We start from the raw sequence: 13811 nt of genomic DNA on the forward strand, positions 1-13811 counted from the left end.
AAATAAAATAAATAAAATGTAAGCTGAATATAGCTAATGTAAAGTTCCTGTAAGTAGAAAACTCAAGATATTTTGCACCGAAGAGTAAAAGGTGTCTTTATCATTTATCTGTTTGATTAATTGCCACAGTATGTTCTTATCTATTCCTCCTGCGTTACTAGGCATATATATCCTGACATGCACAATGCTAAAAAACCCTCATTTCTGTGCATGCATAGAAGCAAAAAACAGCTTCTGTGCCTGTGTAGAAGCAAAAAAAAAAAAGTGGTGGCCCCTATGCTGCTACCGAAAAAGAGGGTTCGGGTGCATGGCCGGCCTTAGTTGTTACCGGTTCTAGCAACTGAGGCCACCAAGTTACTACTGGTTCCGTAGAACCAGTCCAAATCGGGAAGAACCCACCTGTTCTTTGAGGCAGGCCCTCCAATGCTGGATTTTAAAAAGAACTCTCCAAATTTGTGAACAATGGGAACTCACATGGCAACTCCAATCTCAACTAACAAATGCTCTGTCCTACACATTGAGAAGAAGAATCTGAACTCCAAATACGAACTGAATAATCAAATCATCACAGATAATCCCCACTCCGTATACTAATAACAAAAGATTTAAGTGCCAAAGCCCACTGCAACAATATAGCCAAGAAGGCTTCAAGAGTTGTAAACCTAACCCTACGTAGCTTCTGCTCTGGCAATCTCACACTACTTACCAGAGCTTACAAAACTTTTGCCAGACCCATCCTCGAATACAGCTCATCTGTTTGGAACCCATATCGCATCTCAGACATTAACACCCTTGAAAATATCCAAAGATACTTCGCCAGAAGAGCCCTTCACTCCTCCACTCAAAACAGAATCCCCTACGAGACTAGACTTTCAATCCTGGGCCTAGAAAGCCTAGAACTAAGACGCCTTAAACAAGATCTAAGTATTGCCCACAAGATCATATGCTGCAACGTCCTGCCTGTCGGCGACTACTTCAGCTTCAACCACAACAACACAAGAGCACACAACAGATTTAAACTTAATATTAACCGCTCCAAACTTGACTGTAAAAATATGACTTCAGTAACTGAGTTGTAGAAGCGTGGAACTCATTACCGGACTCCATAGTGTCATCCCCAAACCCCCAACACTTTACCCTTAGATTATCTATGGTTGACCTATCCAGATTCCTAACAGGTCAGTAAGGGGCGAGTACAAGTGCACTAGAGTGCCTTCCGTCCCCTGTCCTATTGCTCTCCTATATCTCCTATGCCTTTCTTCTATTCCTATATCTCTTCTTCTGTTCTTTCATTGATATGTTCTATTACTATATCTTCTTTTCTATTATTTCTTAGATATATTTTACTATGAGTATCTCCTCTATAACCTTCATCATGTATTTTACTATGTGTATATAGATATATACCCAGTAAAACCCTCATTGTGTATTGGACAAAATAAATAAACAAACAAATAAATAAACAAACAAACAAACAAACTTACTGATAAAGGCGGACGTTGGCTTTTTGATGTTCGTCTGCTTTTTCATCCGGGACCGGTTCCCTGATCTCTCGACTCCTCTCACCCAGCGTCGCCTTCATGATCTGCATAAGTTCTGGGCAGTCTTTCTCGTTGTCGATGACGGCAATTTGGGCACGCCCGCCTCTCTCGCCATCTCGGATGCTCCGTGCCAAGATCATTCCCTGGTCAATGGCGATAAGAGACGGTGATTGAGAATCTCTACAGACATTCATTACATTGAGATGTAATGCTGACTACTAGCTTTCCTAAGTTCAACTACAACAACAAAATTGGACACATTCATGGAGGTCCTAAGGACCCATTGTTCGTAGTCTCTTATAAAGCTGGGTTATGGTTTCACTCCTCCACTCGAAACGGAATGCCCTACGAAAGCAGACTATCAATCCTGGGTCTAGAAAGCTTAGAACTACGACGCCTAAAACACGATCTAAGTATTGCCCACAAGATCATATGCTGCAACGTCCTGCCTGTCAATGACTACTTCAGCTTCAACAGCAACAACACAAGAGCACGCAACAAATTCAAACTTAATATTAATCGCTCCAAGCTTGACTGTAAAAAATATGACCTCAGTAACCGAGTTGTCGAAGCATGGAACTCATTACCTGACTCAGTAGTGTCAACCCCTAACCCCCAACATTTCTCCCTTAGACTATGCACGATTGACCTCTTCAGGTTCCTAAGAGGTCAGTAAGGGGCGTACATAAGTGCACTAATGTGCCTTTCGTACCCTGTCCAATTGTCTCTCCTTATCTCATATATCATATATATTTTCTTCCTTTCATATATCTTCTCCTCTACTTTTATATCTTTTCTTTATATATAATACTTCACGTCTACCCTATTCAATATGTATTTATTTTATATTATTTTTTATTTATTTGTTTGTTTATTTATTTGTTTGTTTGTTTGTTTATTTATTTATTTGATTTTTATGCTGCCCTTCTCCTTAGACTCACGGCGGCTTACAACATGTTAGCAATAGCACTTTTTAACAGAGCTAGGCTATTGCCCCCACAATCCAGGTCCTCATTTGACCCACCTCGGAAGGATGGAAGGCTGAGTATTGTGTACTGGACAAAATAAATAAATTAATTAATAAAATAAATAATGGGCTGCTGCCCCCAGGTGGAGAGGACACAGTGGGGATATTAAGTTTATGCACTATTTATTGAATACTTAATAGATTTTTTTAAAAAAAAAAAATTTATTGAAGAAAGAACAACACCACAATATGTATATGTGTCTATATATACAAATCACAAAAGAGAAATTTGAGCGTGAGGAATAAAATAAGTATAAATACAGTATATAGTTTTTGCATTGAACCTCTATCACAGTAAGTTGCTAATGTCTTAATTGAATAGAAAGGAGAGAACAGTACAACACATTAATAAAAGAAAAAAGAAAAAGTAAAGAAGAAGAGTTAAAGGAGAGAAGAGGAAAGAGAAGAAGAAAAAAGAAAGAAAAGAAGAAAGAAAAAGAGAAGGAAAATCTACATGTATACAACAACTATATTTAATAGTTTTTTTATTGTCCTTCCTTCTCTAGTACCTTAGTATGATCTTAATTACTTTTAAAATAGGAAATAATTAAATAGTATGTTTTTAAACCCATAAATACTCTCATTTTAATCATTGTCTAGAACTGAACTTTTATAGCAATTAAAGAAAATTTAGCTACTTGCCTAATCTGTTATCATACTGAACCTTGTGGATTCAGTACAAAACCTTAAAATGTGACTGTGCTCCTCAACAAATAATGCTGTCTATCATTTGTCCTTTTTGTGGCTATTCAAATAATGTGACTTGATCAACTGGAAAAGAGTCCAAGCACCCATTTGAAAACTTATCTGGGTCGGTAAGCCACTCCCACCCAGTCACATGACCTTTAAGCCACCCCGGTCACATGATTGTCAAGCCACTTCCACCTGGTCACACGGCCATCAAGCCACACCCACAAAATAAGCCACATCCACAGTGTGGCAGTTAAAATTTTGGCAGCCCGTCACTGGTTTCAAGTCTCCAAAACTACATCAAAATCAGTGGTGGGTTTCACATTATGGCACTACCAGTTATGCATCTGGTTTACGCATGCACCCGGTCTTCCACCATCCGCTTTGCTTTTGCGCATGCCTCCCGTGAATGTGCCCAGCCTTTAAAAATGTGCATAAATTGCATGAAATAGACCCAGGTGGGCGATTTTGCTATCGGTGTGGGCGAACCTTTCCCGACTGACTGAAAACCACTTCTGATCAAGATATTATTCTCTATGGCTGACCTTAGACTTCTCAGCAACGTTGCAGGAAGGTCCGTTCCACTGGATTAACACTTTGCCAAGATCCAACAGAAAGACGTCACCTTTGTTGAAGCTGTCCCAAGAAAGATCCACCTGTTTGAAAGGTCATAGGGAAAAAAATACTATCATCAAAACAAAAGAACTCGAAAGAGTTCAGCACAGGTACCATGCAGTCCTCAACGTACGACCACAACTGAGCCCAAATGTTAAGAGTTTGGCCCCATTTTACGACCCTTTCTTGCCACAGTTGTTAAGTGAATGTCTGCAATTGTTAAGTTATTAACCAGGTTACTACTAAAGGTATTTAGTAGTAGAGCAATCATGGGCTTCCCTAGGTATGCCCATGTTTCACCAACACTCCGCAGTCTGCATTGGCTGCCGATCAATTTCCGGTCACAATTCAAAGTGTTGGTTATGACCTATAAAGCCCTTCATGACATCGGACCAGATATCTCCGGGACCGCCTTCTGCCGCACAAATCCCAGCAACCAGTTATGTCCCACAGATTTGGCCTTCTCCGGGTCCCGTCGACTAAACAATGTCGTTTGGTGGGACCCAGGGGAAGAGCCTTCTCTGTGGCGGCCCCGACCCTCTGAAACCAGCTCCCCCCGGAGATTAGGATTACCTTCACCCTCCTTGCCTTTCGTAAACCTCTTAAGATCCACAGTTGTTTTAAATTAAAATCTTATATTTAATGGCCCTTCAAAGTTATAATAACCCTGAAAAAAAGTGACTTGTGAGCGGTCCTCACACTTATGACCATCACTGCATGGACACATGATGGCAACTGGCATGTAAATACAACACTGGCGGCCTTCCCAGGTTGCTTTGAACAAGCAAACTCAATGGGGAAAGCCAGATTCAGTTAGTAACTTTGTGATTCACTTAACAACAGTAGCGAAAAAAAGGTTGCAAATGTAGACATGACTCCCTTAACAACGGAGGCTCTGCTGCCAGTAATGGACGTAAATTGGGGACTCCCCGTATTACACAGCTTGGCTCCAGATGTTTTGGGAGCTTCATCATTGGAGTCTTTCAAGAAGAGATTGGACCGCCATCCGTCAGAAATGGTGCAGGGTCTGCTGCTTGGCTGGCGGGTTGAACTAAATGACCTCTAAGGTCCCTTTCAACTACATTATTCTATTAATGGCCTTGAAAAAAATAGTTTCTGAGTTAATCTCCTGGTCTGGGCAGTTGCATCTGAACTAAAGCTTAGTTTTTGAGAATGCAAATATATTAAACATACGAGGGGCTGTCCTTACCTCTGTCGCTGACACATGCTTCCTGCCCTTCACATGAAGGAGCCTTTTGATGTTATACATGTTGGTCTCAACATGCTTGAACCCTGAAGCCACTCCTCCCTTCTTGTAGCTGTTGAAAACAAGACTTCTTATTTAAGCACAAAAAGGGAGGATTTTAGAAAAAAAATAATTGGCTACTCTAAAGAGCTGGGTCACAGAGCTAGCTAGAATCTTACTTTCAAAAAATATTTTTTTAAAAAAAATGTTACTAGACCTCATTGTTACAGGCAGTCCTCGACTTAACCACCATCACAGAATTTCCCAAGGTGTCATGGTCACCAAACAGTGACCAATTGACCAAGCTACAAGGAATAAATTGGAATCACTTTATAATATGTAAATAGATATATTGCTCTTGAGTTAAAATGGTATATTTATTTTATTTATTTATTTATTAAATTTGTATGCCGCCCCTCTCCGCAGACTCGGGGCAGCTCACAACCGCAACAGAAAACAATATATAATACAAATTCAATAATTAGAAAGCTAAAAACCCATAATTTAAAAAAAATGCACACAACATACCATACATAAACAGTATAGGCCTGGGGAAGATATTTCAGTTCCCCCATGCCTGACGGCAGAGGTGGGTTTTAAGGAGCTTGCGAAAGGCAAGGAGGGTGGGGGCAGTTCTAATCTCAGGGGGGAGCTGGTTCCAGAGGTTCGGGGCCGCCACAGAGAAGGCTGTTCCCCTGGGACCCGCCAAATGACATTGTTTAGTCGACGGGACCCGGAGAAGGCTAACTCTGTGGGACCTAATCGGTTGCTGGGATTCGTGCGGCAGAAGGCATATAAAATATGCCCCAATTCTGGTGGAGGGCTATGAATGTTGTCTGGTGGTGAGCACAAATCACTGAGCACTTGTTATATGTTATATACGGGCTACTTGTTATATGTTATACATGGGCTACAAGAATGGTGGAAGGTCTTAAGCATAAAACTTATCAGGAAAGACTTCATGAACTCAATCTGTGTAGTCTGGAGGACAGAAGGAAAAGGGGGGACATGATCGAAACATTTAAATATGTCAAAGGGTTAAATAAGGTTCAGGAGGGAAGTGTTTTTAATAGGAAAGTGAACACAAGAACAAGGGGGCACAATCTGAAGTTAGTTGGGGGAAAGATCAAAAGCAACATGAGAAAATATTATTTTACTGAAAGAGTATTAGATGCTTGGAACAAACTTCCAGCAGACATGGTTGGTAAATCCACAGGAACTGAATTTAAACATGCCTGGGATAAATATTGACCCATCCTAAGATAAAATACAAAACATAGTATAAGGGCAGACTAGATGGATCATGAGGTCTTTCTCTGCCATCAGTCTTCTATGTTTCTATGTTGTGTGTGTGTTTTATATTTTAAAATCAATTTTAAAAAGTTATTTTAAAAAAACCCAGTGACCAATCTGATTTTACAACCTTTTTTTCTTTGCAGCGGCCATGAAGATTTTTCTTGCTGAAAACCAGAAGTGCAGTAAATATTGGTTTTCAGCAAAAACGGATGCTGCAAATGTCTATGATTTTAAAAGCAACATGAGAAAATATTATTTTACTGAAAGAGTAGTAGATCCTTGGAACAAACTTCCAGCAGACATGGTAGATAAATCCACAGTAACTGAATTTAAACATGCCTGGGATAAACATATATCCATCCTAAGATAAAATACAGAAAATAGTACAGTATAAGGGCAGACTAAATGGACCATGAGGTCTTTTTCTGCCGTCAGACTTCTATGTTTCTATTGTGGGTTGCTGATGACCTGTAGTGGGGCCCCATGACCACAGAGGGAGGGGGGAAGTTATTGCAAATTTGCAACTGGGTTATAAGTACACTCCTGAGAAGGTCTGTTGTAACTCTGAACGTTCGCTAAATGATCGGTGATAAGTCGAGGACTACGCAAATTAGAGTATTGTTGAACAAGTGAACTAAACTAAAATAAAAGGAGCAGGAGGTTGTTAAGAGTTTTTGTTCATCATGTAGGCAAGTTTTCCCAAACACTCACATGATGCCTTTCTTGAAATAACTTTTGAAAGCAGCTGATTCGTGTCCTTGAACCTCTCTGTGCTGGATGGCTCTCCCGCCCAGGGAATCATCCATCTGAGTGATGTAAAAAGCAGCAGCCCCTTGCTCATCCTGAGTGGCGTTGCTCCCGATCCAATAGTGGAGATCAGTGGCAAAGCCATGCTGCAACTTTGTGTTCTGGGAAGGAACAAGCACAGCGTTAAATTATTTTCCAAGTGGTGTCGCTCGGAGGACGAGTTGGAAAAAAGAAAGAATCACGTTATTTTTTAAAAAACTAATAGCAGTAGCACTTAGACTTATATAGCTCTTGGTAATAGTTGGTTAAAACAAAATAAAAACTTTAAAAACTGGTCATAAAACAAGGACTATCCAAGATGAATCCATAAATGTCTACATTCTCTCTTCCTAGGAATAACAAGTGACTATATTGTTAGTACAAGGTACATGGTTGTTAGGTTTTGCCATTGTAAACTACCTATTGTGGTCTCTTGTATTTTCACTTTAAATATTTTAGGCTGGTTCGCCATAAGAGGGCGCCAGTACTCCTTCCCTCAATGATGCTTTAACGCTCATTCACTTTTGCTTTGCCTTGAGGGGGGGAGTGTATTTGCCTAGTGCTTATTATATTGTATGGCTTAGTGCTTGTTATGGATTGTTTCTATTTTGTATATATGTGAATAGTACTTATTAAGCATAACTAAGTCTGTGTCTCTGTTTTCTTTGGCTTTGCCACACATCCACACTCTGTTTAAATTCTCTGCTCAGTGTATGTCAAAGGTCTCATAGCCTAGCTATACCGAGACATACCAACATATATCTATATAGAAGATATAGTATGAGACTAAATAATTGTATAGATAGTCTTAGATAAAGCGCACCAGCGTGCCTTCCGTCCCCTGTCCTAATATTTCTCTTATATTTCTCCTAGCTACATGTATATGCTTATGAACTCTTATTTCTTCCATATTATTCCCATGTCTTTTCTTCTATTCTCCATTGATATATTTTTACTATGATTATAACCTCTGAAACCTACATTATGTATTGGGCAAATAAATAAATAAATAATATTAATAAATTAATTTTAAAAATTAATAAAGGTTAGAACCTCAGTGGTGCAGTGGTTAGAGTGTAGTTCTGCAAGCTACTTCTACTGATCACCGGTTGACTCACTCTTCCATCCTTTCAAGGTCGGTAAAATGAGGACCCAGATTGTTGGGGGCAATATGCTGACTCTCTATAAACCACTTAGAGAGGGATGTAAAGCACTGTGAATTGATATATAGATCTAAATGCTATGAAAGGAACCAAATAATATTGTAACATGAAATTAGACTTTGAAAAAGCTGTAAAAGTGATTAACGATTCTTAGAAACATAGAAGACTGACGGCAGAAAAAGACCTCCTGGTCCATCTAGTCTGCCCTTACACTATTTCCTGTATTTTATTTTAGGATGGATATATGTTTATCCCAGGCATGTTTCAATTCAGTTCCTGTGGATTCACCAATCACATCTGCTGGAAGTTTGTTCCAAGCATCTACTACTCTTTCAGTCAAATAATATTTTCTCACGTTGCTTCTGATCTTTCCCCCAACTAACCTCAGATGGTGCCCCCTTGTGTTCACTTTCCAGTCTTCGTATTAGATTTGGTATACTGTATTCTTTGTTTGTTTTGTTTGTTGTCTTTTTAATGGGGGGGGGGAAACCTAAATAGTGTTTTTTTTTAAAAAAAAAAGACTTATACAGTGGAACCCCGACATAAGAGCTGCTCTACTTAAGAGCTACTCGAGATAAGAGCTGGGAGAGGAGAGACATTTTTGTTCGTCTCCCGAGCTCAAATCCGTGATACGAGCCGAGAAGAGCCGGGCTGGCTTTCTCTCCTTCCTTCCCTCCTTCCATTTCTTTCATTCTCCCTCTCTATTTTTATTTCTCTTTCATTTTCTTTCTTTCTCTCTTGCTTGCTTTCTTTCTTGCTCTTTTTTTCTCTCTTTTACCTTCCCTTCCTCTATTTCTTGCTTTCCTTTTCCTTCCTCCCTTCTTTCCTCCCTCTACAGGATTGGGTGGCAGTGAAGTTACTCTCCCCTTTCATAAGTTTCCTTGCTTCCTTCCTCTGTTCCTGTCCCTTCACCCTTTCTTTCTTTCTTTCTTTCTTTCTTTCTTCCTTCCTTCCTTCCTTCCTTCCTTCCTTTCCTTCCTTCCTTTCCTCCCTCCATTTCTTGCTTTCCTTTTCCTTCCTCCCTTCTTTCCTCCCTCTACAGGATTGGGTGGCAGTGAAGTTGAATAAATAACTACAGTTTAATGAATAAAAATAAAAGTTTGCCATGTTGATTGTTTTGGGTAAAAAGAGGAAGGGAAGGGAAGGAAAGCTCTCAGCTTATCATCTTATTAATAAGTAAAGTTACATTTATTCTTGCAATGTCTTTTTGCATAATTTAGACTAACTTTGTGAGTTTTTTGAGGGCTGGAACCAATTAAAATTATTTACATTAATTCCTATGGGGAAAAGTCGTTCGAGATAAGAGCTGCTCGACTTAAGAGCGCAGGTCCGGAACGAATTAAACTCGTATCTCGAGGTACCACTGTATACCACTTCACAGTGCTTTAGAAGGAAAAGGGGAGACATGATCGAAACATTTAAATATATTAAAGGGTTAAATAACGTTCAGGAGGGAAGTGTTTTTAATAGGAAAGTGAACACAAGAACAAGGGGACACAATCTGAAGTTAGTTGGGGGAAAGATTAAAAGCAACGTGAGAAAATATTATTTTACTGAAAGAGTAGTAGATCCTTGGAACAAACTTCCAGCAGACGTGGTTGGTAAATCCACAGTAACTGAATTTAAACATGCTTGGGATCAACACATATCCATTGTAAGATAAAATACAGGAAATAATATAAGGGGCAGACTAGATGGACCATGAGGTCTTTTTATGTCGTCAGTCTTCTATGTTTCTATGTTTACAGCCTTCTCTAAGTGGTTTGCAGATGTCAGCGTATTGCCCCCAACAATCTGGGTCCTCATTTTACCCAACTTGGAAGGATAGAAGGATGAGTCTCCAATGTTGGTAACTTTAAGACTTGTGGACTAGCTCCCAGAATTCCTCAGCCAGCCTTGGGATTTCTGGGAGCGGAAGACCAAAAGTCTTAAAGTTTCCAAGTTCAAAGACCTCTGCTCTAGTGCATAACATATTTAGTGCAATTATCCTTTCTCGATGGAAGCTTACATTTAATATGATGTAGCAGTCTCCTTCAAAGAAACTCCCATAAGCTTTTGCAGGAATTGGTTCCATCTTCATATTCTGAAACAGAAGAGAACAGATCAGCAAGAAGTCCTTGTAAGATGCTTTGGAAAGTGGCAAGGAGTTCCCATTTGGTAACCTTTTAAAACAAAATAAAAATCAATGTTTAGCATAGGGTGGTAGAACCAAAAATGTTTTGGCGAGAAAGAAAGAACTTATGCATAATTTTTAAAAAGAACAAACACACCCAAACAATTACAAAGGAAATGGACAGCTGTATAAATAATTTGAATAATTATGTTAATAAGATATAAGATAAACTTTAGTGTCATTTTTTGTGTGTGTACGAACTGGCACACATTAAAAAAATGAAGTTCTGATGCCCGCTGTCAATATATATATATTTCCTTGCATAAACACATATATAATATGCTGTATGTATAGAATGAAATGGAAGGGAAGGGAACAGAATAGAATATTTTATGGTCAAATGAAACTACATTTTTTTCCGGTCATTTATCTTCACACAAATGCAACCTCCATTCCCATTAACATAAAAACAGTGTTGGAAGGGACCTTGGAGGTCTTCTAGTCCAACTCCATGCTCAAACAGGAGACCCTATACCTGTGATGGCGAACCTATGGCATACACGCCACAGGTGGCACATGGAGCCATATCAGAGGGTATTTATTTATTTATTTATTGGATTTGTATGCCGCCCCTCTCCAGAGACTCGGGGCGGCTAACAGCGACAATAAAACAGTGTACAATAGTTATTTGGTATTGATGATTAAAAATCAATTAATATAAAAACCAAACATATATACATACATACCATGCATAGAATTGTAAAGGCCTAGGGGGAAAGAGGATCTCAATTCCCCCATGCCTGGCGGCAGAGGTGGGTTTTAAGTTGTTTACGAAAGGCAAGGAGGGTGGGGGCAGTTCTAATCTCTGGGGGGAGTTGGTTCCAGAGGGCCGGGGCCGCCACAGAGAAGGCTCTTCCCCTGGGTCCCGTCAGGCGACATTGCTTAGTTGACGGGACCCGGAGAAGATCCACTCTGTGGGACCTAACTGGTCGCTGGGATTCATGCAGCAGAAGGCGGTCCCTGAGGTAATCTGGTCCGGTGCCATGAAGGGCTTCATAGGTCATAACCAACACTTTGAATTGTGACCGGAAACTGATCGGCAACCAATGCAGATTGCGGAGTGTTGGTGTAACATGGGCATATTTGGGAAAGCCCATGATTGCTCTCGCAGCTGTATTCTGCACGATCTGAAGTTTCCGAACATTTTTCAAAGGTAGCCCCATGTAGAGAGCGTTACAGTAGTCAAGCCTCGAGGTGATGAGGGCATGAGTGACCGTGAGCAGTGACTCCCGGTCCAAGTAGGGTCGCAACTGGTGCACCAGGCGAACCTGGGCAAACGTCCCCCTCGCCACAGCTGAAAGATGTTTCTCTAATGTGAGCTGTGGATCGAGGAGGACGCCCAAGTTGCGAACCTTCTCTGAGGGGGCCAGTGATTCTCCCCCCCAGGGTAATGGACGGACAGATGGAGTTGTCCTTGGGAGGTAAGATCCACAGCCACTCCGTCTTGTCTGGGTTGAGTTTGAGCTTGTTGACACTCATCCAGGCCCTAACATCCTCCAGGCACCGGCCCATCACTTCCACTGCTTCGTTGGCTGGACATGGGGTGGAGATGTATAACTGGGTATCATCGGCGTATTGATGATACCTCACCCCATGCCCTTGGATGATCTCACCTAGCGGTTTCATGTAGATATTAAATAGCAGGGGGGAGAGGACCGACCCCTGAGGCACCCCACAAGGGAGAGACCTAGAGGTCGACCTCTGATCCCCTACTAACACCGACTGCGACCGACCAGAGAGGTATGAGGAGAACCACTGAAGAACAGTGCCTCCCACTCCCAACCCCTCTAGTCGGTGCAGAAGGATACCATGGTCGATGGTATCGAAAGCCGCTGAGAGGTCAAGAAGCACCAGGACAGAGGACAAGCCCCTGTCCTGGGCCCGCCAGAGATCATCCATCAACGCGACCAAAGCAGTTTCCGTGCTGTAGCCGGGCCTGAATCCAGACTGTTGAGGACCTAGATAATCGGCTTCTTCCAAGGACCGCTGGAGCTGAAGTGCCACCACTTTCTCAACAACCTTCCCCATAAAGGGAAGGTTGGAGACTGGACGGTAGTTATTGAGTATGGCTGGGTCCAGGGAAGGCTTCTTGAGGAGGGGGCGCACAAGTGCCTCCTTATAAGGAGCCGGAAAGGACCCACTCCCCAAGGAGGCGTTGACAATCTCCCGGGCCCAGCTCCGTGTCACCTCTCGACTGACCGAAACCAACCAAGAGGGACACGGATCCAGTAGACAGGTGGCGGAACACACAGCTCCAATGGCCTTGTCCACTTCCTTAGGTGTCACTAAGTCAAACTTCTCCCAGACAGATGGACAAAGACGTTTAGCCCCAGTCACCTCGACTGACTCGTTGTCAGTTGACTCTGTTTTACAATTGGAGTCGAGATCCGCTCGAATCCGAGCAATTTTATCAGCGAAAAACGTGTTAAAATCCTCGGCACTACTCTGCAAGGGCTCCCTAACTCTCCCCTGGTTAAGAAGGGAGCGGGTTACCCTAAACAGAGCGGCCGGGTGGGATTCCGCTGATGCAATCAAGGTGGCATGATACGCGCATCTTGCTGCCTTGCGTGCCACTTTGTAAGTCATAATATGAGCTCTTACAAGTGTTCGATCGGATTCGGACTTACTCTTCCTCCATCGCTTCTCTAGACGTCTCTTCTGGCGTTTCAACCCCCGGAGCTCCTCGTTGAACCATGGAGCTCTACGGGGTCTAGTGCCGCGGAGAGGTCGCAGCGGTGCAATTCGGTCAAGGGCCTCCGCTGCAGCCTTGTTCCAGGCCTCAGCCAGAGACTCTGCCGAATATGTGATATTTGCCATATTTCCACTCTAGCGACAACTGATTTTCAGCCTTGGGAAAGGCCGTTTCATCCATTGGGTACTTCAGGAAAGCTTCCCTGATACCCCGGATACAAAAAAAAATCCCCCAACAGTTTTGGCGGGACAGTCCCGGTTTCTAACAATTTGTCCTGCGTCCTGCAGCATTTTTAAAAAGTCCTGACCGATGCTTAATGGCAAAGAAAAAGTATGAAGAGAGGGAGAAGGGAGGGGAGAGGGGCCAAGATGCTGTTGCAAATAATTTTTTGAAGACCACCAAAATTTTATCGCTGACCACCAGTGACCACTGCTATAAATGACCATAAATGCAGCTATATTGTCAATGTCCGAACTGAGGTCACATGACTGTGGAAGCAGGTGACAGCTGGAAGTTTGTAACCAGGTCATAATTTCATTTTTTTCTGGGTAAATTGTAACTTACCTCCAGTTAGAAACATAG

The 13811-nt window shown here is 41.7% G+C and overlaps 1 protein-coding gene across 4 annotated transcripts in view; it reads right to left on the reverse strand.

The window, feature by feature from the left end:
• The window catches only part of VILL (villin like), a 77960-nt gene that overhangs the window by 29928 nt on the left and 34221 nt on the right, over positions 1-13811 (reverse strand). For all 4 annotated transcript variants that reach the window (XM_070727164.1, XM_070727161.1, XM_070727163.1 and 1 more), the window contains exons 3-7: positions 10373-10447; positions 7127-7323; positions 5084-5192; positions 3804-3914; positions 1485-1684 (exon numbers count right to left, since the gene is read on the reverse strand). In XM_070727164.1, the coding sequence (XP_070583265.1) occupies positions 1485-1684; positions 3804-3914; positions 5084-5192; positions 7127-7323; positions 10373-10447 (692 nt within the window). The remainder of the gene's footprint in view (positions 1-1484; positions 1685-3803; positions 3915-5083; positions 5193-7126; positions 7324-10372; positions 10448-13811) is intronic.

Source organism: Erythrolamprus reginae, chromosome Z (genome assembly GCF_031021105.1).
Source record: "Erythrolamprus reginae isolate rEryReg1 chromosome Z, rEryReg1.hap1, whole genome shotgun sequence".
In the NCBI taxonomy this organism is placed as follows: domain Eukaryota; kingdom Metazoa; phylum Chordata; class Lepidosauria; order Squamata; family Dipsadidae; genus Erythrolamprus; species Erythrolamprus reginae.